The sequence below is a fragment of the Electrophorus electricus genome, chromosome 19 (genome assembly GCF_013358815.1).
Source record: "Electrophorus electricus isolate fEleEle1 chromosome 19, fEleEle1.pri, whole genome shotgun sequence".
Lineage (NCBI taxonomy): Eukaryota > Metazoa > Chordata > Actinopteri > Gymnotiformes > Gymnotidae > Electrophorus > Electrophorus electricus.
The window spans coordinates 1,920,435-1,947,312 of NC_049553.1; the positions used below are offsets into that span (position 1 = coordinate 1,920,435).

The 26,878-nt window shown below is 38.5% G+C and overlaps 2 protein-coding genes across 5 annotated transcripts in view; both read right to left on the reverse strand.

Moving 5' to 3' along the window:
* The window catches only part of enosf1 (enolase superfamily member 1), a 9,086-nt gene extending 1,295 nt beyond the window's left edge, over positions 1–7,791 (reverse strand). Inside the window, exons 1-14 of one of the 3 annotated variants that reach the window (XM_027013155.2) lie at positions 7,645–7,791; positions 7,296–7,398; positions 6,912–7,027; positions 6,740–6,826; positions 6,513–6,539; positions 6,327–6,399; positions 6,172–6,210; positions 5,843–5,925; positions 5,286–5,408; positions 5,032–5,166; positions 4,685–4,726; positions 4,466–4,595; positions 4,213–4,312; positions 3,852–3,933 (exon numbers count right to left, since the gene is read on the reverse strand). In XM_027013155.2, coding sequence (XP_026868956.2) covers positions 3,852–3,933; positions 4,213–4,312; positions 4,466–4,595; positions 4,685–4,726; positions 5,032–5,166; positions 5,286–5,408; positions 5,843–5,925; positions 6,172–6,210; positions 6,327–6,399; positions 6,513–6,539; positions 6,740–6,826; positions 6,912–7,027; positions 7,296–7,398; positions 7,645–7,728 — 1,224 coding nt within the window. In that variant the 5' untranslated portion in view covers positions 7,729–7,791. Of the gene's footprint in view, positions 1–3,851; positions 3,934–4,212; positions 4,313–4,465; positions 4,596–4,684; positions 4,727–5,031; positions 5,167–5,264; positions 5,409–5,842; positions 5,926–6,171; positions 6,211–6,326; positions 6,400–6,512; positions 6,540–6,739; positions 6,827–6,911; positions 7,028–7,295; positions 7,399–7,644 lie in introns of all 3 variants that reach the window. The other 2 variants (XM_027013154.2, XM_027013153.2) reach the window with 2 other exon arrangements.
* Positions 7,792–9,320: 1,529 nt separating this feature from the next.
* LOC113579325 (tyrosine-protein kinase Yes) lies at positions 9,321–26,109 on the reverse strand. 2 transcript variants are annotated; one of them, XM_027013164.2, is made up of 12 exons: positions 25,958–26,109; positions 21,990–22,274; positions 21,710–21,809; positions 19,148–19,246; positions 18,867–18,970; positions 16,790–16,939; positions 16,292–16,447; positions 15,625–15,804; positions 12,449–12,525; positions 11,438–11,591; positions 10,170–10,301; positions 9,321–9,859 (listed from the first exon to the last, which is right to left on the reverse strand). In XM_027013164.2, exons 2-12 carry the CDS (start codon positions 22,264–22,266, stop codon positions 9,669–9,671), a joined length of 1,620 nt encoding a protein of 539 aa, XP_026868965.2. In that variant the 5' UTR covers positions 22,267–22,274; positions 25,958–26,109; the 3' UTR covers positions 9,321–9,668. The 2 variants fall into 2 exon arrangements, with proteins under 2 accessions (XP_026868965.2, XP_026868964.2); XM_027013163.2 differs by lacking the exon at positions 25,958–26,109 and adding an exon at positions 22,414–22,459.
* Between the last annotated feature and the right edge of the window lie 769 nt (positions 26,110–26,878).

Consider the following 26,878-nt stretch of genomic DNA (forward strand, 5'->3'; position numbering starts at 1 on the left):
AGCCATTTAAATTATTAAGTAAAAAAGTATCTTTAAAAATACTACTCAAGTAGTTCATTGGAACTAATTTAATAACACAAGGCAACAGTGTGTGTGTGTGTGTGTGTATCCCACAAACAAATATGAGGTCCTCATAGTTCTTTTTATACTGAATTAAAATTTAAAGCTATTTCTCAGGAATGGTTTTTAAGTGAATTTTACATGATATATATGTTATTACACTTAAAATATATACAATCCCTCTTAACATCCCTCTTTAGTGTCCAGTAATAATTTGCCAACCTAAAGGACCTCCACTTTCTTTTTTACCTCCTCGCTTCCATGGTTTCCCTGTCTTGTGTATTTTAGTTCCATTCCATAGTTTCGTTTTCTCCACCCCTTCTTTGGTTTTCCACACCTGCTCCTCATTTCTAGTCTTAAGTTCATGTATTTAAACCCTGATTAGTCTGATTCCTTGTGTTCTGGCTGGTCATTGAATGTCTTAATGAATGTAGGAATGTATGTATGCAAGCAGAGCAGATTTTTGTGAACCAAAGCCCGTGTGTTAAGTCCAGCCTTTGTATGTAATACTCTAGTCCTTGGTTGTTATTCCTAGTTGTTCGTGTATGCTAGCCTCTGTTATAGCCTGCTTCCCCTGTTTGTCTTCGTGTGGTTTTGTTTGTTTATCATGTATCCTCATACTCTCCACATTGGCTCAATGACCCTGGACCATTATAAGAACTCTGAATCTGGATTTGCCCCCTAATAAATCTCGCTCTTCTCTGCTCGTGTCCGCCTCCTTACCGCTCACCGTTACAGCAACCGATTAGTCAGACCAGCTGGCTAACTAGATATCTGGCATAACTGGCCGAACCACTGGTATGTTATTAGATTAAAACAGTTGTCTGGAATTTCTGGGACAGCACTAAAGTATTTTTCTTCTTAATTATCAAATAAGTCATTTGTAGTGTCTGTGATAGGATATGAAGCTGTATAGCACCTTTCTCAGTATCTAAAGACACTTTGCACAATCAACACACTGCACAACGCTTTTACATCCTGTCAACACTCCAGTGAGAAGCAGTAGCAAATTACAACATATTCTCAACCAGGAACCACCAATCCCCTGGGAGACTACATCCAGGAAGAGGAGAGGATAACAAAACAACATGCATCACTGGGCATGCATGCATACAGTTATTCACACATACCAGGACACTTTTTTTTTCCATAACCTCCATGTTTTTGGACTGTTGGAGAAAATCAGAGACCCCAGAGGAATCTCACACAGAAATAGGGAGATCATGGAAGCTTCACCCAGACAGGGACACAAACCTGAGACCTTAACACTGAGAGGCAACTATGCTAACCACCAAGCCACCGCAAATGTCAACAACTTCTTATCTTTTGGTTATGTACCAACTGCATTCAAAACTGCCAGGGTGGTAACAATCCTCAAGAAGGCCACACTTGACAGCTCCAATATTACCAATTACAGACTGGTCTCACTTCTCTCTTTCCCCTCAAAAGCCCTTGAATGAGCAGTTTACAATCGTCTCTGTTCCTCACCCAGAACCAGCTGCATGATCCCAATCAGTCTGGCTACAAACCGGCACATTCTACAGAAACAGCCCTCATATCAGTGATGGAGAAACTTCATGCTGCTAAAGCTGCCAAACTGTCATCTGTTTTGACTCTTCTAGACCTTTTGGCAGCCTTTGACACAGTAAACCACAACATTCTTCTCTCTGTTCTCTCCAGGCTTGGTGTAACTGACTCTGCATGGACATGGTTTCAGTCCTATCAGGTGACATGGAGAGGATCCACATCCAAACCATGTAGATTCTCCATCGGTGTTCCAGTATTAGGCCCTCTTCTCTTCTCTTCTCTTCGTATGCTCATTCTTTAGGTGATGTAATATCTTATCTTGCTTTCTCCTATCACTGCTATGCTGATGACATTCAATTATTTCTTTCTTTTCCATCCCTCTGACATGCAGGTCTCCAGACATATCTCAGCATGCTAGACTGACACTGCATCATGGATAACAGCCCACCACTTGAAGCCTAACCCCAGTAAAAGCCTAACCCGAGCTTCTGTACATCCCAGGTACTTGCAACCTTTACCATGACCTCTCAGTGTCCTTTGAGAACTCCCTTGTATCACCATCCGAAGCTGCCCGTAACCTGGGCATAACTTTGGACAACCAGTTTTCGTTCACAACTCATGTTTCAAATCTAATCCGGTCTTGCAAATGTCTCCTTACATATAAAGAATTTGGCCCTTTCTCTCGCAGGAAGCTCCCCACGTGCTTGTGCAGTCTCTTGTGATATCAAAGATAGACTACTGCAGCTTGGTACTTGCTGGTCTTCCTCTAAGTGCCATCAGATCTCTACAACTTGTCCAGAATGCAGCAGTACGATCAGTCTTCAATCTTCCAAAGTTCACAAGTTGCTCCGCTGCTGCGCTCCCTTCATTGGCTTCCAGTAGCTGCATGCATCAGATTTAAGATATCCCCTAAGAACTTGAATTCTGAGGCTCACACACTACTCACTGAACTGCAATCTTCATTCCTCACTCATTGAACTCTTTACACAACGCCACATTCGTAGCTGCTACCAATCACTGTTTTACAATAATACATTGCAGTATTAAACTTTACAACTGCTGTTCCTTGCCTCTTTGCATAATATGCTCTAACAACTGTAACTATTTAACTCTGTTTAGGTGCCTTAATGTTTAACTTTATTTATAGTTTGTTGTATATATAGTTTGTGGTTTAGTTTCCTAGACTTTCTTACTAGAAAGGTATGGAAGATATGCAAAGGAAGAATTTAAATGTGCAGTGTAACTGTTTAAACAGTGCATATGACAAACTCCTGAAATAAAAATGAAATAATAGAATACAACGCTACATTTCCATAGTCAACCTAACCTATGATTAACATATAATGCTCAATTCTGGACAATATGTTCACCCACTGCGATCAATACAAATTCCAGACTGCTTTTGGCATTATGCATTTTTTCCAAAATGTAATCTGTCACTTTTATTATGAATAAGTGACACAATGTGCGTCTTGGTGTTTGCTTTCTGTGTAGTACTAGATGAGGCAAGATTTGCTTGCAAATGAACACGTTTAAAAAAACCGCCTCAGTCATTCACAGCTGTCTTTAAGCACTTAAGTTCATGAATCCAGAGCATTGACAGCCAACAGAACAGTTGCACCTGGTGGTTGGCAGAAATAAAAGCAGCCATCAATTCTAAACTATGTAGCCCTGCAAACTATACAACTATACACTGATTTCATATTCCATAAAAAGATATAAAGATGACCATAATGCTTAGTCATTAAAGTGCTGCAATAAATGTATTTTTTTATAACTTCCCCTTTTAATGTAATAATGCAGTACAATAAACAATTGTGGCAATTGACCCTGGATCTAGGACCAATGGGAAAGTGACTCCCAGAATGCTGTGCACCTCACTGTGGACATTATGTAGTGAATTTTTTTAATGTGGTTGTTAAAATGGTTGATTTGTATGTATATTTTGGTTTAGTTTAACTGTGGTAAGAAATATCCACCACTCAACTAATATCTGGTCTGCAGTGTTTTTGAAAATGACCTATGATGAACACGGTATAAGGTTGCTGATAACATTGTGCAGTTGTGCATGGTCACAAGGGGGCGAGAACATCTGGAGACCTAAAGTGGCCAGTAAATGTAGTTGCAAGACTTTTTCTTACAAAATAACTGGCAGCTGTTGCAAATGCTCCTTTTAAAACATGTCACAAGACTCCATTAACAGATGGCTTGTTGCAGGCCTTTAACTGATGTCTAACCCCATGTATATTGTTCTGAAGACTTACCGTAGGAGGCATGTAATGGGCATTCTTGATTACTGTGGGGCTTCTGAAGTGCTCATGTAGGTGGTCCACATATTCGCACATCCTAGCACACAGAACATTACTTGCATTAGAAATTAAATGTAATACACTTAATTTCCTACCTACAACGTACAAGACGATACCCAATTAAAACCACATTCAAGAATTACTAAAGTAGTACTGTAACTACAGATCTAGATATAAAGACAATAAGGCATGGCACAGTAAAAATGTTACACTTCGAGGACTAAGAGGGGCAATATTTTAACATATTACTCATAGAAAGCACTGTTATCTTAAAAGGCTCATCAGGAAAGCAAAAACAAATGGCCTATATCCTGACCTGTTGTTCAGGCTGGCAGACAATGAGATGTAGTCAAACAGAATGAGGTGCTGAACAAGCTCACAAAGTCCTACACCACCAGCATGAGGACACACCGGAACTGCAGACCCATACAAATGTGCAAACATACACATACAGTCTCTTAGCAACCAAAACCCAACTAAGTCATGTTCCCAGTAAGAATATGTAGTTAGCCATAGTTTACTACAAACTTCAAAGCGCACACACACACACACACAAACACAGATCTCACCCTTGAACTTGGCAGCCATTAGCAAAATGGCAAGGTTCTCATTGACACTGCCCACACGACAGCTGTCGATCTGAACAAACTGTAGAGCTGAGGCCTGCAGAAACTGCTTAAACATCACCCTGTTATGGCACTGACACACACACACACACACATATACTGTCAGTCACCCTCACTGAACTTCATATTTCAGAATACAAGGGTTAAAGCATACAGGCTCACCTGTTCTCCTGTGGCAACTCCAATACCCAGAGGCACAAGAGCCTGAAAGAAAGATAAAGACTGTCCACATCATTTATGGCATTTGGCAGACACTTATCCAGAGTGACTTATAAAAGTTCTGTCATTTACTCATAGAATGTGTCCTAGCCAGTACAGTAGGTTAGAGTTCAATATACCATTGAACTAGAATGCTGTTCAAATATAGGTGATGCCTAGAAGTGTCTCTTAGACAATAAGTGCAATAACAAACAATACTCGACAAAATGTAACAGAGTACTTAGAACAACAGAAGCTATAACTGCAACCCTATGGGCAAAACCCATAATGCTGACACACTCCCTGATTACCTTTGAGATAGCAGCATGTCCAAGAATGTCATCGGGAGAAGTGGGCTCCTCGATCCATAGCGGGCGGAACTCTGCCAGTGTGGTTATCCAGGAAACTGCCTCACCAACATTCCAGCGCTGGTTGGCGTCAATCATCTAAGAGTAGTGATGTCAAAGGTCATTAAATTATTTCATCTCAATCACAGAAATTGCTGCAATGAAAGGAACCAAAGTTTGGTCCAGTGTGTAAGTACCAGTACCACCAATATAAGTACCAGCGTGTTCTCTGGGCCAATCATCTTCCGGATGAGGCTGCATCTGCGAATGTCATCCTGTAAATCTGCTCCTACCTTCACTTTAAACCTGGTCCATCCTTCGGCCAGTGCAGCAGAGCACAGCTACACATACACAACACATGGTTATGTATAGTATGGAAAAGAGGTACCAAGGAAAGTGGAGCCCCTCTTTTTGAAAACTACTGCAGGGCACTAAAGAAGGGTGCTCCTGAGGCCAAATATAGGCAAAAGCCAAACAACTGTATATTTCAGAATGAGGTTTGTACATATTTTAAGTGTAATGACAGCCTTATTTCTGAAAAATATATACTTATTGCAAAATTGTATTGATCTGTCATTTAAAAACCATTCCAGATACACCTTTTAAAAATATCAAAATACAGCATTAAAAAAGTACTACAAACACTATATATTTTAGCTGATGGGACAATAAATTTTGTTGCCCGGTGTAATCAATCTGCCTTATCATAATAGACTCACATTTTTTAATCTGCTTCATTCTTCATTAGGCAGTGGGCAAAAAAACAAACCCCTACCTGTGAGAGCTGTTCATCTGAATATCCAAGCCAGGCACAAGATGTGGTGTAGGCTGGATAGCCTTCCTTTAGCATCTGCTCCTCTACAAGGATTAGGTAAACATCCTCTTTCTCTGGACAATTTATTATACTTTTGAATCTCTCAATACATATATGTACTTTGGTACCACTACAATTACTGTCTAAATATCTGCAGCTCACTTTGAATAATTCTCTTGCATTTCAGTGACATGGTACTGTGATTCCTGCCACAGTATTGATGTGCATGATGACTAGCTTCTATTGGCTATCTGTATATCTACATCTAAATTACAATATCAGCTTCCCACCTCTCTCCTCTTTTCCTGCTTTGGCTTTCTCCAGTATATCTGTTGCCAGAGAGAGAGAGAGAGAGAGAGACAGACAAAGAGAGATGAAGAGAGTGATAGACACAGAGAGAGCTGATAGAGTTCTGGGTAAACATCATTTAATTGGCACACTTCACCTAATGCTTCCTGCTCAGTGAGAGCATCGGTGATGTATCTGAAATCTATACACCGAATGAGCTTCCTGGGGTCCTGAGGACACAAAAACACATTTGTTCATGACTCTCTATACCAATAAAGCTGCCTACCACACAAGACACAGTGTATTGATGACTCAATTTGGTTACATAGTCAAATGAGCTTACCATGTCAACCAGGAGTTTCCAGAGCGGCTGTAAAAATATTAAAATAAGGTTTACTAACTTATTTTACTATGTTTACTAAGTCTTGCATAACTTTACTAAGGAGGATAACGTCTACATGCAATATTTCTCTATATTTTCGGTACAAAAGGGAAAAAAAATGGACTTTGTTCAGACATGATGCACAGAAGTGACGTAACATTAAGGAGGAAATTTGTTTTGGGTTTCACCTTGCTCTCTGCACGTGCCCACATATCCCAGATAGCATTGAGAATGGCAGCAGTTGCCAGATGGATGACTCCTTTCTCTGGCCCAATCTATAATTCAGTTAACAACATTAAAGTTGAGGAATATTTGGTCTGTCAATGTGTTCACCCATCTGTAGTGTGTTTGGTTACTCACCCATCTCATTTGACCATCACTAGTTAGAAGTCTGTAGAAGGCACTAAAGTCAGTCACAATCTCCTCCAGGGTTTTTCCAATTACTAACGAGGACAAGGCTTCTACAGCACATACAACTACACAGAGAATGAGGCCGGGTGGGGGTTAATTCTAAAATTCCAACACAAAAGGGTGTCAGTTTTAACTTTCTACCTATACAAGTGCTTTGAGATAGCGCGATTAGAAATGCCATATTGTACCGCAAGGTAGCACATTCTTACAACAGCCAACGTATATTAGATGACTGTGCAATACACTACCGGAGTTTACCAGAATGCTTGTACATTTGGTGTCCACTGACAAACGCATATGCGCTTGGTGATTAACATGATTCAAGAAACCTACCGATTTCTGTTCCTCTTCCCACAGTGAAAGTCAGTCCGTAACCTTTTAGATCAGCGTCGGTCTCAACAACCACGTAAGCTACTGAATAGTCTGGATCGCTGTGCTGTGAAACAGTCACATGACAGTGCTCAGCCGTGCACACCATTTCTGTCACTGTAGTTTACTGAATAGCAGTTTAGTAATATGTTATGGGGCTCCATGGACTATCTCCACTGGCAGTAACCAAATATGTATTGCATCTGTATCTAAAATGCCTGTATTTAAACCGAAATTATTTTTGTTTCAGTCACCGACATCTGCAAAAATACAACAGCGTTAAACAAAAACTTATTTGCAGCATTATACCAACCATGGCGTCTGATCCATGTTGTTCTAAGGACGTAGGGAATCTCACGTCGTTCACTACCAATTTTACAATTTTGCTTTTAAACATTTTTTTATTAGTCTATCTGAGGAAGTAATGAGCCTCTGACACACGACTTCACTTCTGTCCCAAGACCACGCCCCCATAAAGTTGTAACTTATTGAGCTGTTGTTTCACTGTAAATGTTCTGCGGCATTATTTTCATAAAGAAATAATGTACTACTTCAGTAGTATGGATAATGTTCAGAAACATAAATAACTTATTTATTCTTATTATACAAACACCTAATAAAAATAGCAAATATATCCCTATATTTGTTAAATCCTGTTAATAAATAAATCTCTTAAACTCATATGAATTCACAATAATGCGAAAAGCAACCAAAACCAGCAACCAAGCCTACTCAAACAAACAAACAGAAAGTTAAGTAAGAACCTTAGGAAAACATTTTATTACATAGGCTAAACATCGTAATCCTTGCCTTTGATCCAATAACGTGTCATTAAGTGAGCGAGCAGCAGTAAATCAGTGTCTGTACTGACCCGCAAACCTGGCTACCTTTACAAAACTGACAAATACCTTTACCCAACAGTCTAATGACTATAGATTAGTCAGTTGTTTTCTTCAGTGGATGGGGACTCCATTCATCGACACACTACTAATAAGCAAAATTACAATTTAAACAATTAGGTAATAGTAAATATACTACAAGAAATCCATAACAAATATAACAAATTCAGTTAGGCCACTTTCAATGTCCAATTGCATGTACATTTTGTTAAATATTCAAAGATCCCACCCAATGGCCATGCATTCTGTTCTGTTAATTCTGATCTGTTCATTTTGTTCTATTCATTCTTTTAGTAAACTAGCCGCCAACTGTCTTTAAGCTTCTCTGATTGGTCACCTTATTAATTTCACCTATCTTACTGGTTGATTTTAGAGATGCAGTTATTTTAGAGATGCTGTGGCCTGTCTGTTGCCATGCACAGTCAGCATCCATAACACTGACATGGTAGTGGCATGATAAGGTAAGTTCAACCACTATGAGTCTATCATGTACAGAACTGTCACGGGCATTGCTGGGTTGTAAGTGGTCTGCCACCCCAAATGTTTTAGGCAGCAGGCCAGTAACAGAAACTATGTAAGACAAGAGATTGGCACATAGGTATTCCCATAAACACACCTAACAAATTAGTTGTGTGCATCACATATCTGAAGTTGACAATTCCTGGTATTGCTCAGTACAGTTCCTGCAGTGCTGAGAATGATCGGTGGTGATTCTGGCTATGCGCACCACTTTGTCATGCAGTTTGATTGGTCATTTCACAGATGGCACACCCTAATTGGTGTCGCAGTTTAGAAAATATTTGCTCATGATGAAATGAAAAAATGCCCAGAGGCAAGCCAGGAAAACAGTGGCTAGTGCAACTCATATTAAAGATTCTCAAGACACCCAGCAAGATGGAGGTGCAGAGCAGGCATGCAAGAAAAACATTTCTGTAGCAAAAGATACTACTGGACATACAAAACAAGTAGACGGAGTGACCTGCACTTGTCTGCAAGGAAAAAGCTTTATTATCTTAGCACCAAAATGCTCTATCCAGGTCATTAGCTATTCTCATGTAAAAACTATTCCTTTTTATCAGTGTGACACAAAAGCAGTTTATGATTCAAATATTATTGATGCCCCCATCAATCTAGGAATCCCAGCATTTTGCAGTGTGTGTGTGTGTGTGTGTGTGTGTGTGTGTGTGTGTGTGTGTGTGTGTGTGAGATCAGGTTAATGAGCATATCAAATTTTCCACAGTCTTCCTCTGACTCACAGAGGCTAAACTGTGATCACAGAGCCCCTGTTATAAATAATTCTCACAAATCCTTTTTAGATGGTTAGAGATGATATATTTGGGTACTGTTCCAAACCCACAAGCACTTTCTCAGGCCAGTTTGTTGGTTTCAATAAATCAGTTCTGTATGAATCCTTGTATGTGTGTATCACAGTTCCTCTTCAGGCTGTTGCATTGAAGTGATCTGCTAAATCCTCTAAAAAGGTCTTAATGTAGTGAAACGTGGGCCTCTGGTCTGGCTCCTTCTTCCAGCACTGCAGCATCAACTCATGCAAGGAGGCTGGGCATTCTGGAGGACAAGGCATACGATAGCCACAACACAACTGTTCCACTACCTCCCGATTCAGCATACCTGGTAAGAGGAGGCAGGGGTGTGCAGGGTGATGAGGAAAACGAAAAGTCCTTTCATATTGTGGTTTGATTGGGTGTGAGAAAATTAAGTGTGAGAAAGTATGAGGGAAAAAAAAAACCCAAGACAGGTGCTTAAGAGAGAGAGAGAGAGAGAGAGAGAGAGAGAGAGAGAGAGAGAGAGAGAGAGAGAGTGTGGGTGTGGTCATGGATGCAGGTGTGTGTGTAAGCGTGAGAGAGAAAGTCACAGACAGGAAGAGAAATTAGAAGGATGACCCTACCTTTGTGTCTGTTAGCTAGACTATTATACTAACCTGGATAAGGGACTCTTCCCCTGGTGATGATTTCAGTGAGTAGAACCCCAAAGGACCACACATCAGATTTGATACTAAACTTCCCATAAAGGGCAGCCTCAGGCGCAGTCCATTTTATTGGAAATTTGGCACCTATAGAGAGAGAACAGGACAAAATAAGGTATTTGGGAAGAAAACGGGCATTATTCATTTACAAGCCATTTTAACCAACTGAACTGGCCATGTTTCCATACGGCCAGCACAAGAAAGCATAAGCAGCTGTGTTCTGTGTGTGCCAGCTTTGTTGTGACAGCATCATTTTCACAGCAGTAGGAACTGCTCTCTTGGCCAATATACCTTCTAAAGTTCCTCCTCACCCCTGATTCACAGCCCACAAAAATATCCTGTTTCAGACTGCAGAAAAGAATATGAAGATTGCAAGCAAGCATTGTGCTATTAAAGATTAGGACAGCCTCTCCATAAGCAATTGCAGTAACAGTTAAAGTGGATATTTCATGTTAAACTTAATAGAATTAGGTTATACATACCATTACCTGATAAACAAATTGCAGTCCACTGTATTTCACATTGTATACATGTGTATTATAGTTAATGCAAAACATTATACATGCTGTTATAAATTACTGTTAAATATACAAAAATATATCAAAATATTTATTTGTTGTATTCTCTTTATCAATGAATACACTTTTGCTTTCATGTATTGTATTTTGACATTTCTTTTGGCTTGCTGGCATTATAAGTCTTCAGTGAGCAATATAATTCATGTAATAGACCTTATTTCTCTAACATGATTTATTTCAGTAAAATTGACTGGGCCTATGGAAGACCCGCACTGACTGTGAACATAATCACACTTTAGCTCGTGGTATACCTCTGCTTCAACCCAGCCACAGAGAGAGCAGTACTTAAAGCCATTAGATGTAAAGAGATATGATTTTAAGCCATTAGACAGAATGGTAGGACAATAGGAACAGAGAGAGAGCACGAGACAAATTTGTAGAAGTAACGAGACACAGTCAGGTCCTGCAGCGTAGGATTCAACTCATTGTTCCATACAAAGCAAGAAAATGCAGTATTCTTCAGATCACTGCCACTTTGAAAGCTGGGGTCAGACATTCTACAGCACCCCTGGAGGTTTGAGAGTTAAGGGCCTTGTACAAGTGCTCAACAGCAGCTACATAGCAGAAAAGGGAAGGGATTCAAACTGACAGCCTTCAGATTGATAGACCAAAGTCCAACCCACTAGGCTACCACTGTTAGCTTACCCTGCCTGGCAGTGTATTCATCATCCTCAATAAGTCTGGCCAAGCCAAAGTCAGCGATCTTACACACCATATTGTCAGAGACCAGGACGTTGGACGCCCTCAGGTCTCTGTGGATATAGTTCATCCTCTCAATAAAGGCCATCCCATCTGAGATCTGCTCAAGTGAAATATTCATTCACACACACACACACACACACACACACACACAATGCCTTTAATGCTTTGAAAGTCATCACATCTGATTTTATTTTAAAAGACTGACCCTCAAAGTTACTTAATTTAAAGTGATATTGATTTTATGTTAGAAAATGCAAAAAAAAAAAAAGGCTCCCAAACACAAAAATAAATGTTCTACAATGGCCAAATCAAAGTCCAGATCTAAATCCAATTGAGAATCTGTGACACTGTCTGAAAACCATGGTCCAGAAGTACCATCTAACTAACCTGAACAATCTGGAGAAAACCTGCCAGGAATAAAGTGTCTCTTCCAAATGGTGCAAAGCTGGTAGAAACTTGTCCCAGCACTAACTGCAAACTAGTTGTAAGTACTAGTCTGAAGGGTTTACCTATGTAACCAGTATTTTCCAGTTTTGTATTTATTTATTTTTTTATGAGTATATTGCTTTGCAATAAAATAATCTCTTATTGGAATAATCTGTGCAAGTGTCATTTGTAATTCAGATTAATCTGATGATTTAAATGGGTTGACGATATTTGCAAGGCACAATATTCCTGGAGAAATAGGCTACTTAAGAGAGAGAGGTCCTTCATCAGCTGTGTAAAGAGAAGCGGAATCCCTGGAATCCTCTTCTCATATATATATATATATATATATATATATATATATATATATATATATATATATATGGACTGACTGGTGTATCCTGAGAACCGCACTAAGAAGTGTTTGAATGTAAAAAATATTTACACAATATTGTGCTGTGGCAATATAGCTTTATGTGGGTTCAACATTATAAAAATTATTAAACTTAATTATCATAATGTAATAACCTCCATTGCCATGTCCACTAGCTTGTGAAGCTGAAGTGGTTTCCTTTGTTCCTGTGTGAGGACCATGAGAAGACTGCCTGAGAAAATAATGAACAATGTGTGACTGAGTAAACAATAAATACAAATGAATGAATATCACACAAATATGCTAATTGTTTTTAACTGAAATTTTGTGTGTATGTGGGTGGGTATGCATGCATATGCATGTTTTAAAGGAATACATTATTTTAGTTTACTCTGATTTTAGCTTGTTTCTAATCAAAGGTTGGGAGCCACATTACATCACAAGAGTAATGGCGAGTTAGTTTAGCCCTGATTTTCCATGTGCCAGTTTTGGAGGTCGCTTGGGGCTCCAAAATCATCGCTCAATTGCTATGTGTGAATTGTTCAAAGACAACATCTGAGAGAATTTTTGTGCCAGGAGTGGCATAAAGTTACCCAACAGCAATGTGAAAGACTGGTGGAAAGCATGCCAAGACGCATGAAAGCTGTGATTAAAAATCAGGATTATTCCACCAAATACTGTGTTCTTTATAAATGAAAATGAGCTTGTTTTCTTTGCATTATTTGTGGTCTGAAATTTCTGTAACTGTTTTGTTAATTTGACCATTAGTCATTTTCATAAAAAAACATATTCTAAAATACAATATACAATATAGAATAAAACAAAACTGCTCAGCCTGGTCAAGCATATACCCATCGAATGTAAAACTAGAGAAACTGATCATTTTTTAGTGGTCTCTTATCCTAAGCTATATATATATATATATATATATATATATATATATATATATAGACACACACACACACACACACACACACACACACATATGCACAGTCATGTAAAAACAGTACACCCTCTTTGAATTCTATAGTATCAGAACATTTAATTAGCAACACATAAATAATCTGGTCTTTAGCAGGTCTTATGATTCCATTCATTTGACAAAAATAAAGCCAAAATGGAGAAGCCATGTGTAAAAATTGAGTACACACCATGAATAAATAGCTTGTAGAACCAGCCTTAGCAGCAGTAACTTGAAGTCTCTTGACTTTCAAGTCTTTCATATCATTCTGGAGGAGTTTTGACCCACTTTTCTTTACAACATTGCTTCACCTCATTGAAGTTTGTTTGTGCGCATTTGTTTATGCACAGCTCTCTCTTAACGTCCTGCCACAGAATTCCAGTTGAGTTGAGGTGTGATTCCTAAATCCATGTTGGTATTGTAGTTGTAAATCCAAAAAGAAATGAAGATGAATCCAATAAGAAATGAAGTTACAGACTCAATAATTAGTTGAATAGAATAGCTGGTCCTGTTCTTTATTGCAGTTTAAAGATAGTGCTTGACGCACCTTCCAGAGAATGACTAACTAGTACACAAAAACTCAAGTTTTTATACGGTATTATTCTATTGCATATTAGTTTTCACCATTATTGCCAAACCATACATTATTCACCATATGCGAATTGAGATCCATTATTATGCAAGATGAAGTTTGACAAGATTACAACCCAGTGCTCATCCCGCAGCACATGACACCTAGCAACACGTGGCCCCTTGCAACACGCGGCACCTGTAAGATAAAGTTGTTTTTTAAAGTTGATGAACAAAGGCCCACTGAAATTCATAAAGGAGTCTTCAGTTCTCTTAACAAAGATGGTCTTACTTCACACCCTTCTGTACTGATAAAGTTGTATCCTAATGCTTACTACTGGAATAATCCAGAACAGTCTGCCTTATACATGCTCACACTCGTGGCCTTTGGAGAGGCCTGCAGAAAATCTCCTCTCTATACCCATATCACTTCATAAGGAATATAGAATCTCTTTTTACATTTCTAATTCAGTATTTAAACCTTTCTGCCTGCAAACACTTAAAAACCTCAGAGGTATTGACATTGACTGGACCACTGTAACATCTTGATTTTATTTTTTTCACCCATTGTGTTACAGATTTGCTGCTGTGCTTGGAATCATTGTCTTGTTGCATGACCCAATTTTGGCTAAGCTTTAACTGTTGTATACATGGCCTCACATTTGACTTTAGAATAATTTTGTATACAGAAGAGTTCATGGTCCACTCAAGGTACCCAGGTTCTGTGGCTGCAAAACAAGCCCAAATCATCAGCTCTCCACCACTATGCTTGACATCTGGTGTTTTTGCTGATGTACTGTGTTTGGTTTTTGCCAAACATGGCACTGTAAATTATGGTCAAACAACATGTATGAGCATATGTAGTTGTCTGTTCACTCTTACCTAACCAAACTTTGGTCTCGTCTGTACAAAGGCCATTGTTCCAGAAGGCTAGAGGTTTGTTCAGTTGCAACTTGGCAAACTTAAATTGTGCTGCCATGCTCTTTTGAGAAAGAAGAGGCTTCTTCCTGACAACCATCCCAAACAACCCATTCATGTTATGTCTTTTTCTAATTGTACCCTTATGAGCTTGAGCATTTAACATGCTAACTGAAGCCTGTAGAGTTTGACATGTAGCTCTTAGGCATTGCACAGTCTGACTTTTGGGTGAATTTGCTGGGACATCCTCCCCTGAAGAAACCACCTTGTGAATAATCTTTCAAACTGTAGAATGATGAACTTCAAATGATCTGTAAATGGACTTATAACCCTTCCCAGATTTATGGGCATCAACGATTGCTTCTGTAAGATCATTGCTGATGTCTTTCCTCCTTGGCATCATGATAACACATATATGAATGCTCCAGACCAGCAAATTTATAAAATGTCTGCTTTTCTAGACGTGGTCACACTTTCTAATAATCAGTTAACTATGGGCATTTGATTAACAGCACCTACTTACACTCTTGTAAGGGTGTGTGTACTTTTTTACACACCGATTCTGCATTTTGGCTTAGTTTTTGTTGAATAAATAATGACACTGTGTAATTTGTCATGTGTTGTTGTACATCTGAGGTTGTATTTATCTATTTGTAAGACCTGCTAAGGAACAGATGATAGAATTCAAAGACGGTGAACTTTGTTTTCCACATGAACCATGTGAAAATCATGAACCATGAACCATGAAATGACATCTGCTGAAACCTCTTTTTTAATGAACCATTATTCTCACCAAACCAGTCTGACAGTTTTCTGAGTTTGTTTAGCAAAAAGTCTAGAACAAATCCAATGTTGTATGTGTGTGTAAGTGCCAGGGTATACCTTTGCTCATGTACTCCATCACTATGTAAATAGGTTCCACTGATACTACAGCATAGAGTTGCACTAGTTTATCATGACGAAGCTTCTTCATGATCTGAGCTTCTTGGAGAAAAGATGCTGGAAACATCGTGCCTGGCTTCAGGGTCTTCACTGCTACTTTAGTGGTCCTCATCCATGTGCCTTATCAAAAACAGCAAGCAAAGGCAAGAACCTGATGTAACATGTTGAAGCAATCATTGCCTTGTTGAAACCTTGTAAACAGCAATATCAAAAATGTAGTTATCATACTGACTGGTCCCTTGAGTCATCTACAGCAAATGGTTTTCAAACCAAAATGTTTACATTTATTGGTTAGTATTACTACAAGGCCTAAACCGTTTACTCTTTCTCACTGACAAAAGTTTTTTTAATTTATAATGCATTCATTCATTTACTCTTCCTGTTCCTTACCGCAAAAACTGCATTTACTTACTGTCCCTCAGAATACAGCACAATGTGCCTTCTCAGAATTTATATACATTCTGTCACAGCCCAGACTTGGATGAAATACTGCCCATTGCATCACCAAGCACTTCATGAATTATTCATAAATGCTAATGTTGCTTTTAATAAATGGAAGCTGTTGGCCAGTCTGTGTGAATGTGTGTATGCATGTCTTCACTCTTACCTAACCAAACTTCTCCAAAGCAGCCCTGACCTAGTTTAACCTCCAGAGAGAGAGAGTCTCTGGTTATCTCCCATGTATCTTTACCCAAGCCCTGTGTGTGAGGCTGTATCGTCTGACACACTCCCGTCAGCCTGTGGCATAGCCCATGCGCGTGAGCTAGGGAAGAGAGAAAGTCGAAGGGAGAGAGATTTTACTCTTTTCGTATTATTTGGCATCAGACAGACAGATCTTTGTAACATATCTGCATTGCCATAATTTATGTGCTCAAATACAGTTTAATATGCATTGTGTTAAGTTTAGTTTAAGCCAGTGACACTGGCTGACACTGGAAAAACGTCACTGGGGTTCGATGACAATTACAAAACTGTACTAAAACAACACTGTCTTAATGTTAGCTGATAAGAAGTTTATCATTAGACAGTTTGGGATAGTTAGGCTGTGTTTAGTCAGCCGGTTGAAATGCAGAAAAATACACGCACAGAGAGGGAGGTATTTTACCTGAATAATGGTTGATAAGGTTTTGGAGTGTACTGAATTGAGTCCGTGCTGTGATGTAATATCCTCCACTCTCCAGGGATTTAATTCTGTAGTGTTTCACTGTGTCTCCCTGACCCTCTTCCCAGATACGCACAGACAAAGAAAATTCACCTGTGGAGTTGGGAGATGCAGGCTTCAAGCATTTAGATTGCCTTACATTAGTATTGTGCACCTCCCAAACCTTTTCACATTTTTTATGCTACAACCTGGCATTTAAATTAACTTTATTATATTAAATCATGAATTATATGTCATGAGTCTACACTTAACAGTCCAAGTGTCTTGCCTCCTTCTAACCCTAGTACTCTAACACTCCATTTCTCCTGCCTGCTCTCATTCACATACTATACCAAAATCCAGCAGAGACCACATGACTCAGGAATTCCCAGAATCAACCATAATCCACTTCCTTGTTTAATGTCACCAGATCCTGTACACACTGCAGATCTCCATACTATCCTGTTCAATCTGATCTTTATGAAGTATTGCCAAAGTTTACCTATGTGTCCTGAATGGTATTCTTTTTTCTGCCTTTGCCATGTTGCGCTGATCTGTTTTGCTACCTGTGTGGTTTTTGTCTTTTCCATCTTTGTACTCTCTGCCACTTGGATTCTTTTCTTTGGCTTCTACACCTGGACAGGTTTCCCGATTATGTTTTGGCTTTTCCTGTGTGTATAGTATGCCTTATATCCTGTAGTCAACCTGTACCTGTGATTTGACTTTGATTTTGGAATTCACCCTGTGAATAAAACCATCTCATTCATTCTTAACAAGCTTATAGCCAATTTCTGTTGTGTTACACCATGATACTGAATTATGAGGAAAATTATTAGTCAAAAACTTTCACAAAGAAAAAATCTGGTATGTAATTATTCACATATAAAAAAAACTAAACTGCTTGCATAACTATTCAACTCCATTGTTGTAAAAATGTCTAAATAAGTTCTGGTGCAACCAACTGCCACCAGATGTCCCCTAATTATGTGATGAGTCCACCTATGTGCAGTTAAAGTGTCATATGATATTATAAATACACTTTGTCCTGGGAGGTACAAGAGTTTAGATCATATCTGCACAAATATCAAGACTAAGGAGACAAGTGCAGAGAATAATGAAGAGGGTCTGGGTATAAAAATTGTATTGAGCACCATTATATCCATTATTAAGAAATGCAAAAAATATGTCATAATAACTTTGCTTAGACAAGAAGATCTAGCACTAAGGAAACGATTATGGAGGGCAATAATCAGAGACGCCAGAGGTGAAGGAGCTATAAATCTGCACTTGAGATGGGAAAAGGAGAGTGCAGGACAATTATTTCCCAGATAATCCAAAATGCTGGGCTTTAAGGATTAGTGATAAGAAGATATCTTTTTTGAAAGGAAAAAACTAATTGGAACTCATTGGAAAACACTCACGGTGGTGGCATCATCATGCTGTTGGGGTGTTTTGCATCTGTAAGGTTAGAGATGAAGGCAAGATGGATAGAGCTAAATGGAAGGCAACCTTCAAGAAAACATGTTCTGGTCTGCAAGAGACATGTGACTAGGATGGCAAATAACCTACCAACAAGACAATCCTAAGCATACTTCCAAAACTAGCAAGAACCTAATTGTATTAGAGTAGCCAAGTAAAAGTCTATACCGCAATCTGACTGACAACCTATGACAATATTTGAATATTGTTGTTCATCAGTGGTCTCCAGCCAATCTGACAGACATTGACCAATTTTGCCAGAAGGAATTGATGAAAAGATCAGGATCCAGGTGTGCAAAGCAGAAGTGTGTGAAGCATATCCTAGAAGATTTGGAACTCTAAATGATCCAGGGTTAATATATACTCATGAAATTAACAGATTTAACCCTTAAGTCATTTTTTTTTTCATATTCAAATTGTTGAGGCAGTCATATGATAAACAATCAAATTGAAGCACAAAACAATGTGAAAAAGTTCAGGGGGTTGAAAATTTATACATAGCACTGACTGCAGGTGTGTTGGACCCATCTTTGTGTGTGCCCTTCATCTATTTATCCATTACCTTCAGTGCTCTCACTCTCCCTCACTAAAAATGCACCTTGCTGGAGCCCTGGTTGAAGGAGGAGCTTTTCTGCATCCTTACGTCCCATCTTCCCAAAGAACCACCTTATTCACCAAAACATATTTTATATTAAAAACCATATCTAAAAGTTTTGAATTGTGAGGGCTATTTGACTGAACAAAAGGCCAATATATCACAGTGTCCTGAAAATATAAGTAGAGAATTATGCAATAGTGTGTAAACCATTAAAGTATAAGAATAAGCATGTGAAAGTCTCTCACTCCTCAGCCTGAATGGAGCCAGATGGAGCCATATAGTTGCTGGGGATGTAGCCTTCTTCACCAGTCCTTAAAGAACAAGCCTTCCACCAGTCGCCATCACTGAGAGAGAGAGAGAGAGAGAGAGAGAGAGAGAGAGAGAGAGAGAGAGAGAGAGAGAGAGAGAGAGAGAGAGAGAGAGAGAGAGAGAGTGAGAGAGAGAGAGAGAGAGAGAGAGAGAGAGAGAGAGAGAGAGAGAAATCAGGAATCATCAAATCATGAAGAAATCATGGCTGCCCAGAGAGCAGAGACTCTGCCAGGACTTCAACAATGACACTGTAGACAGAACTGCACTTTCTCACTGAACGTGAAACATTTCACAAATTACATCAAATTTACTTTACAAAATTTGAGACGCTACACCCCAGCTTTAATTGTCCATACTGAACAATACCGAACAATTATTGAATATGATCATGCCAATAAAACTTACTGAGTTGAAAAAAATTGAATTGAGAGGAAGAGTCAATGAGTGAGTGAGAGAGAGGGTGCAATTTCATTTGCATGTACTCAAATCAACCACCCCTCACAGCATATTGACTATAAAATTCACCCAGCATAGATCAACTCAGTCGCAACTTCACAGATGATAAGGTAAATTGCACTGAAGTGCACAAGTTTTATATATATATATAATTTATATATAATTTATATATATATATATATATATATATATACACACACACACACACACACACACACACACACACACACACATACACACACACACACAGCTCTAGAAAGAAATAAGAGACCACTCCAATTTTTTCTTAAATCAGCATCTCCACATGTACAGCAGCCATTCCATTCAGGTGTTTGTTGAATTCCTTCACAGACACGCCTGATTCTACTTAATGAGATGCTGAATAGGTGATCACATTAACAAAATCCTATTCTAACGAGCAATAGTATAAAAACCACTGCTGCTGTCATCACTATTCTCTTGTTATAGAACCAGCTGGATGGGAAAAGCAGTGCTAGGACTACCCAAAAAGTAAGTGCAGTAAAATACATCTACAAACCATGACAAAAGAGTTGAAAAAGAAGGTTCTTAATGTGGAAAAGAAAGGTTCAATTGTAGCTTTAATGGCAGGGGATACAGTGAGCTTCAGGTTACTTCCATCTCGAAAATTTAAAAAACTGCAGTTCATAAGAACAAGGTCAAGAAGCAAACACATGGGACAACAGCTACAGAGTGGCAGAGATCGAAAACGACTGTCTACCGACCGTGATGATCACCACCTCATTCGAATGTCACTTAACAATCATAAGATGACGTCAAGTGACTTACAAAAATAATGGCATGCAGCAGCTGGGGTGAATTGCACAGCGAGGATGGTCCAAAACAGTCTTCTGGAGGCAGGGTTGAACTCGTGCAAAGCTAGAAAAAAAGCCCTTCATCAATGAGAAGCAAAGAAGAGCCAGACTGGAGTTTGCGAAAGACTGTAAGGATTGGACCATAGAGGACTGGAGTAAAGTCATCTTCTCTGGTGAGTGCAATTTTCAGCTTTGTCCAACACCTGGTCATGTAATGGTTAGACAGAGACCTGGAGAGGCCTACAAGCCAGAGTGTCTCACACCCACTGTGAAATTTGGTGCAGGATCGATGTTGATCTGGGGGTGTTTCAGCAAGGCTGGAATTGGGCAGATTTGTCTTTGTGAAGGACACATGAATCAAGCCACTTACAAAACTGTGCTGGAAGAAAATTTGCTTCCTTCTGCTCTGACAATGTTCCCCAACTCTGATGATTGCTTTTTTCAACAGGACAATGCTCCATGTCACATAGCCAGGTCAATCAAAGTGTGAATGAGGGACCACCAGATCAAGACTCTATCATGGCCAGCCCAATCTCCAGACCTGAACCCCACTGAAAACCTCTGGAATGTGATCAAGAGGAAGATGGATGGTCACAAGCCATCAAACAAAGCCAAGCTCCTGGAATTTCTGTGCCAGGAGTGGCGTAAAATTACCCAGCAGCAATGTGAAACACTGGTGGAAAGCATGCCAAGACATATGAAAGCTGTGCTTAAAAATCAGGGTTATTCCACCAAATATTGATTTCTTGCCTCATCCCATGTTGAAATATCAGTACTGTGTTGTTTATAAATGAAATATGAGCTTATTTTCTTTGCATTATTTGTTGTCTGAAACTGTTTTGTTATTTTGACCATTAGTCATTTTCATAAAAAAACATGCTCCAAAATACAATATTTTTATCTGGAATTTGGAAGAAATGTTGCCTGTAGTTTATAGAATAAAACAAAACTGCTCAGCCTGGACAAACACATACCCATCAATTGTAAAACTAGAGAAACTGATAATTTTGTAGTGGTCTCTTTTTTCCCAGAGCTTTGCAGTGTGTGTGTGTGTATATACATATACACACACACACACACACACCTGTGAATTTATTGATTCTATTGTCTTGTTTTTCCCAGGGTACTTAAATGTAAAGATTATTTACCAGTCACTGACTTGACCTTTAACACAGCAGTGCTCACACTTAAGCACTCAAACACACTCACGTGTTGTTAATGATCTGAAATCGCTCTCCTTTTTTCATTGACAGGTCCTCTGTTGTTCTGGATACATAATCATACAGTGCGACAAACAAACTGACTCCACCTAAGATGGAGCAAACAGAAAACGGTGAATGGGAGTACTTTAAAAGCCCTTTTTATTTAACATTCTCATGACATCATGGGCACAAATGTTTCTCTTACTAGTATACCTCTCACAATAATCCACCTCTCATTACAGTTAAATGTATGAGTTCTTCTCCATGTGAAGGAGTACATGTCTCACCCGTTATGGTCAAAGGTACAGTACTGCCCCATGCTGGATTGGAGGAAGCATCTTCAAAAGGTGTCACATTTTCTGCACCAGCAAAAGGCATGAGTGTGCAGGTGTCTGTGACGATATTTGCATCACTAGGTAGACTTTTGTGCTGAACCTGGTTCTGGCTGGTGTTTGTGGGCTCAGGTCCATACTGTCCCTTTTGGTCTGCACATTGGGCAGGAGAGGAGGAACCCTCAGTTTTCTCTGCTGGGGCTTTATCCTCTTTACTCTGTGAATACCCCATAACAAAACCTGTAACACACACATGCACACACAGCAACACGTTATCACACTTACATATGCTCATCTACACGATAGAGACTGATTTAGCAGAACTGCTACTTGAACATTCAAAAAACATTCAGACAACTGAGCTAAAAGCCCATCTTACCCCAGTGCTTCAGAGACAGAGTGCAATAAGAAACGTATATGGCTAAAAGCAGAAGCAGCTTTAATAAAACATTTCTGGGTCCAAAGAGCTGTGAGAAAGAGAAATGGCACAACACTTTGTGGTACATTGTGAAGACAGTGAAGCATGGTGACGCAAGCATCATGATATGGAAATCTTTCTCTTACTGTGGTGTTGGGTGTATTTATTGCATACTAGAGATCATGGATCAGTTTGAATACATCAAAACACTTGAAGAGGTCATATTGCCTCATGCCGAAGAGGAAATGCCCTTGAAATGGATGTGACAATGACCCCAAACACACCAATAAGCGTTCGACATCTTGGTTCCAGACCAACAATATTAACATTATGGAGTCACCAGCCCAATCTCTGGACCTTAATCCAATAGAACACTTGTGGGGCGACATCAAAAATGCTGTTTCTGAGGCAAAACCAAAAAATGCAGAGGAACTGTTGAATTTAGTTTAATCATTCTGGGCTGGAATTCCTGTTCACAGGTGCCAGAAGTTGGTCGACTCTATGCAACACAGATGTGAAGCAGTTCTCAGAAACAGTGGTTATACAACGAATTATTGGTTTAGTAATTCACAGGAAAGCTAAATATTCAAGAATTTTTCAGTTTATACAGTAAATGTTTGAGTTTGTTACAAAAAATGCAGACACTGCTATTTTTTTGAAAAGCCTAATATTCCCTTTTTACTTTCTGTAAAGTAATAACAAATTTGATTACTTTTAATTCATGTTTTGATTTGGAATAAAATGTTCAGTGTTCTCAATCCATTTATGTATATGAAAATAAAAGCTATTATAAGAATTTTGACCTTTACTCACTTTTTTAAACACACTACTATTACTTTGAATACAACTGTACGATATACTCCTACCAGTACTCTACTCTGAATTCCTTTTGAATATCAAAGAAAAGAGAGAAATAAGATACATGATTGTTTATTATTTTAGATCGCATGAGATTTTGTGACTTACACTAAACACACAAATGCACCTACCCAGCCGATTTCACAACCAAGCAATTGTTAAGAATTACCTGACTCACCCCTCACCCATCAAGATGTTTATCTTAGCAATCTCTGATGCAGAAAAAGGAGAGCGAGGCCTATGTAAATGTAGAATTCACCTCCAGGCAGAATTTAAAACAAACTGAAAGTACTAGAGAAAGAAGACAGTGTAAAATGTATTGTAGACCATAAGAATTTTTGGTAAGCATATGTTTGCACATGCATATCTATTTTATGAAAATAGTCATACGATATGCTAAGAAAGTAGGAGGAGGCAGGACAAGCATGCCAAACAGGTTTATTGGAGTATACCCTTGTATCCCTGTAGGAGGCAGGAGTCAAAACAATGGTAGACAATAGCATATCCATATTCATAAACAACAACACAGACCCAGATTGAGAAAACCAGAACCAACCAATTAGAAACATGGAGATATAAGATAACTAGGAGCAAGAAACTAAGTAACCAAAAAGTAAACCACAAAGAAACTAAAAGAAACCACAAAACCAGTATTGCATGTGGAAACCACAAGACTTCACAAAGAGTTGAAGGGAAAATTTCAAGCATGTCTGACTTCACAGGTGTTGTTAATGATGACAAGTAGGAGCTGCAAAACAAAAGCAGAATTCCTGCCAAGCAGCGATCCCTCTGAGAGGAACCAGTGCAACTCAAACCAGTTATAATTAGCACAGAACCTGTTTTGAGGAGGTGCAGTAGTGTTATACTCACGGGGCAGGTGTGGCCAAGATGTTTCATTTGCAAAAACAAACTGTTTTTTGCTAAATTGGGTCTAACTAATTGCAAAATAATTGAAACTATAAATGTGTGGCATTATCTAGCCAATTACCTATGTTGCTGTTTGCAATTAGACCACACAGAGGCTGTAACACAAAGCGAATGATATGTGGATGCAAACTTTATTATCAGGGTCATATAGACAATCCTGGGTCAATGAGCCAATACAAAAAGATCCAGGATACATGATAACAGAAAGCAAAACATGAAAACCAAAAGGATAAATGGATAGGCTAACAGATAACACGCAACACAGACTACAACAAACGACAGATGCTAAATCCAAACTGAGAGAATACAACAGGGAAAGAACAAGTACAAGGCAAGACAAGAACAAGGCAAGCTAGAACAAAAAAATGATCGGCTAAAATACTAAGAAAAACGGAGTATAAATGCACAGGAAGTGAAAACCAAACAAGGGGTGGAACAAACTGAACCAGGAAGCAAGGAAAAACATGAGACAGGGTTGCAGAACGTAGTACTCTCATCAGAAATGACATAACATTCCATTATGAAGGGGGCATATCTTGAAAAGCAGAACTTAATGGGGGTTCTTCATGCTTCTGCTGTACCACTCACTCAAGAAGAACCAATAAAAAAAGAGGGAAAAAGAAGAAAGAAAAAAGAAAGTCCTTGTTAAATTGTGCTGTAATCCTGCTATTAATGTTTTTAATGTGTACCAGTAATATAATTACAGACTTTTTTTCCTGTACATGTAACTTTTTTATTATTCTGGGACAAACTAATTCAACTTTTGGTTAATTTGCAAAACACTGTGCTTTTATGTCCTTATCTTCAGTGATCACTGAATCAGCAAACAGTTCTAACTTGATTTTATCTACCAGAAAGCCCAAGGTCTGACAACTGAACTTCAATTCAAAACCATTTCATCATTTATCAAAAAAAAAAAATAAAAATAAAAAATAAAAATTATATATATATATATATATATATATATATATATATATATATATATATATATATATATATACTGATGCTTGAGAGATTTTAGCTGGTAGTTAGATAGTAAGTAGTGTGCTTAATTAAAATAGACATGATCTCTGCACCTATGCACATGTACACCCACATAAAAAGTAGCCATTCCCTACACATGCTGAGTTTAACATAGCCACAGTTAACGTGTGTGAAAATAGAAGTGAACATGGTAACACAGATGGATGCTGGTAGTGGCATTAAGAAAAAAATGTGGTAGGCTTATTACTTTAACAAAACTAGGCCCTGGGGGATAGTTGGTGGAAATCCTGCATTCTAGTGCTAAAAGAAAAGAAATATCTCAGTTTGGAAGAACTACATAATGTGTGAATATATTTATATAATTGACATTTATATGTTGTATGCGTCTGTGCTGAGATATGTCTATATTACAAGTACAAACCATTTTCTGTGAGCGCATGACTGCTGTAAGTAGCATACATAGCTCAAAACGACTGAAACGGATGGTTATTAGAGACCCTTATCACATAAAATACAGGTCTGTTTAACTCAGTGTGGTGACAATGTAGACACACACACAAACTTTCGTCCTCTAACACAAATATATTTAATGTAGTCACAGTTCGTTTTCAACGCATTCGAAATATTTTAAAGTGACAGCTTTTTCTCTGTGAAGTTGTCAGTACACATACACACATGTTTACAAACACAATTTAACAAATTGTTAAAACCAAACAAACAAAAAAACGAACTTAACCTTTGAGAAACACCGATAATTCAAGCACGTCCTTGTCCTTCTTCTTGACTCGAATGCCCCTTCATTCCAAAGTCGATTTCATTTAATCTCCCAACACAACGCATCTAAATCCATTAGCTAACTTATTATTATCCAGGGGGAACTGTACGCTCTTTAAACAGGCGTCAAACGTGGAACACAGTCCAGCTGACGCGTGCACCAATGTAAATCTGTAGCTTCTATTCTCTCTTTTCTCCCCCTGTTACACCTGCACCCAAACTTTATAATATGCTGAACGTTGAACGTAGCAGGGCAAAAAAAAAATGTTTCACCCACGGTGGAACAAATACGTGTTTTTGTTGTGGATATTCTTGTTATTTGTGATGCTGTTGTAATGGATTCATAGACTGACACAAGCCTTTCTGGCTTGATGCCACATAAACAAATCAAATGCTGCCCTCGAGCGGCATTTGCGTTATACTGCAATCTTCCGAAGACACTGAACTTATCGATATGTATTTTCTTCTTTTTAAATTGAATAAACGTAAGATCAGAATGTCGCGGTCACGTATATACCAAAGAGTACACAATTACAATAGCAAAATACAAACATAAACATAAATCATAAATACGACGGAGAAGGTCAAGATAAAAAGGTTATGAATGGCTTTTAAATGTTCGTATTTTAGTTATTTGAAGTCACAAAATTTGTAATATTGTCCATGTATTCATCAATCAAACCTCAAATGCAAAAGGAGACAACATGGATTAAATGAGTCTGAATAAACACAAGGGTATCTGACCAGAACCTTTCTGTGTTGGTACTGTTTGATGGTATTTTTACAAAAGAATTCAATTTCTAATTGTACCTTTGGAGGAACTTTGGAAAGGTAACTTTTAGGAAGCTGTTAGGAAGCAAGTACATAAGAGGTAAATCATATT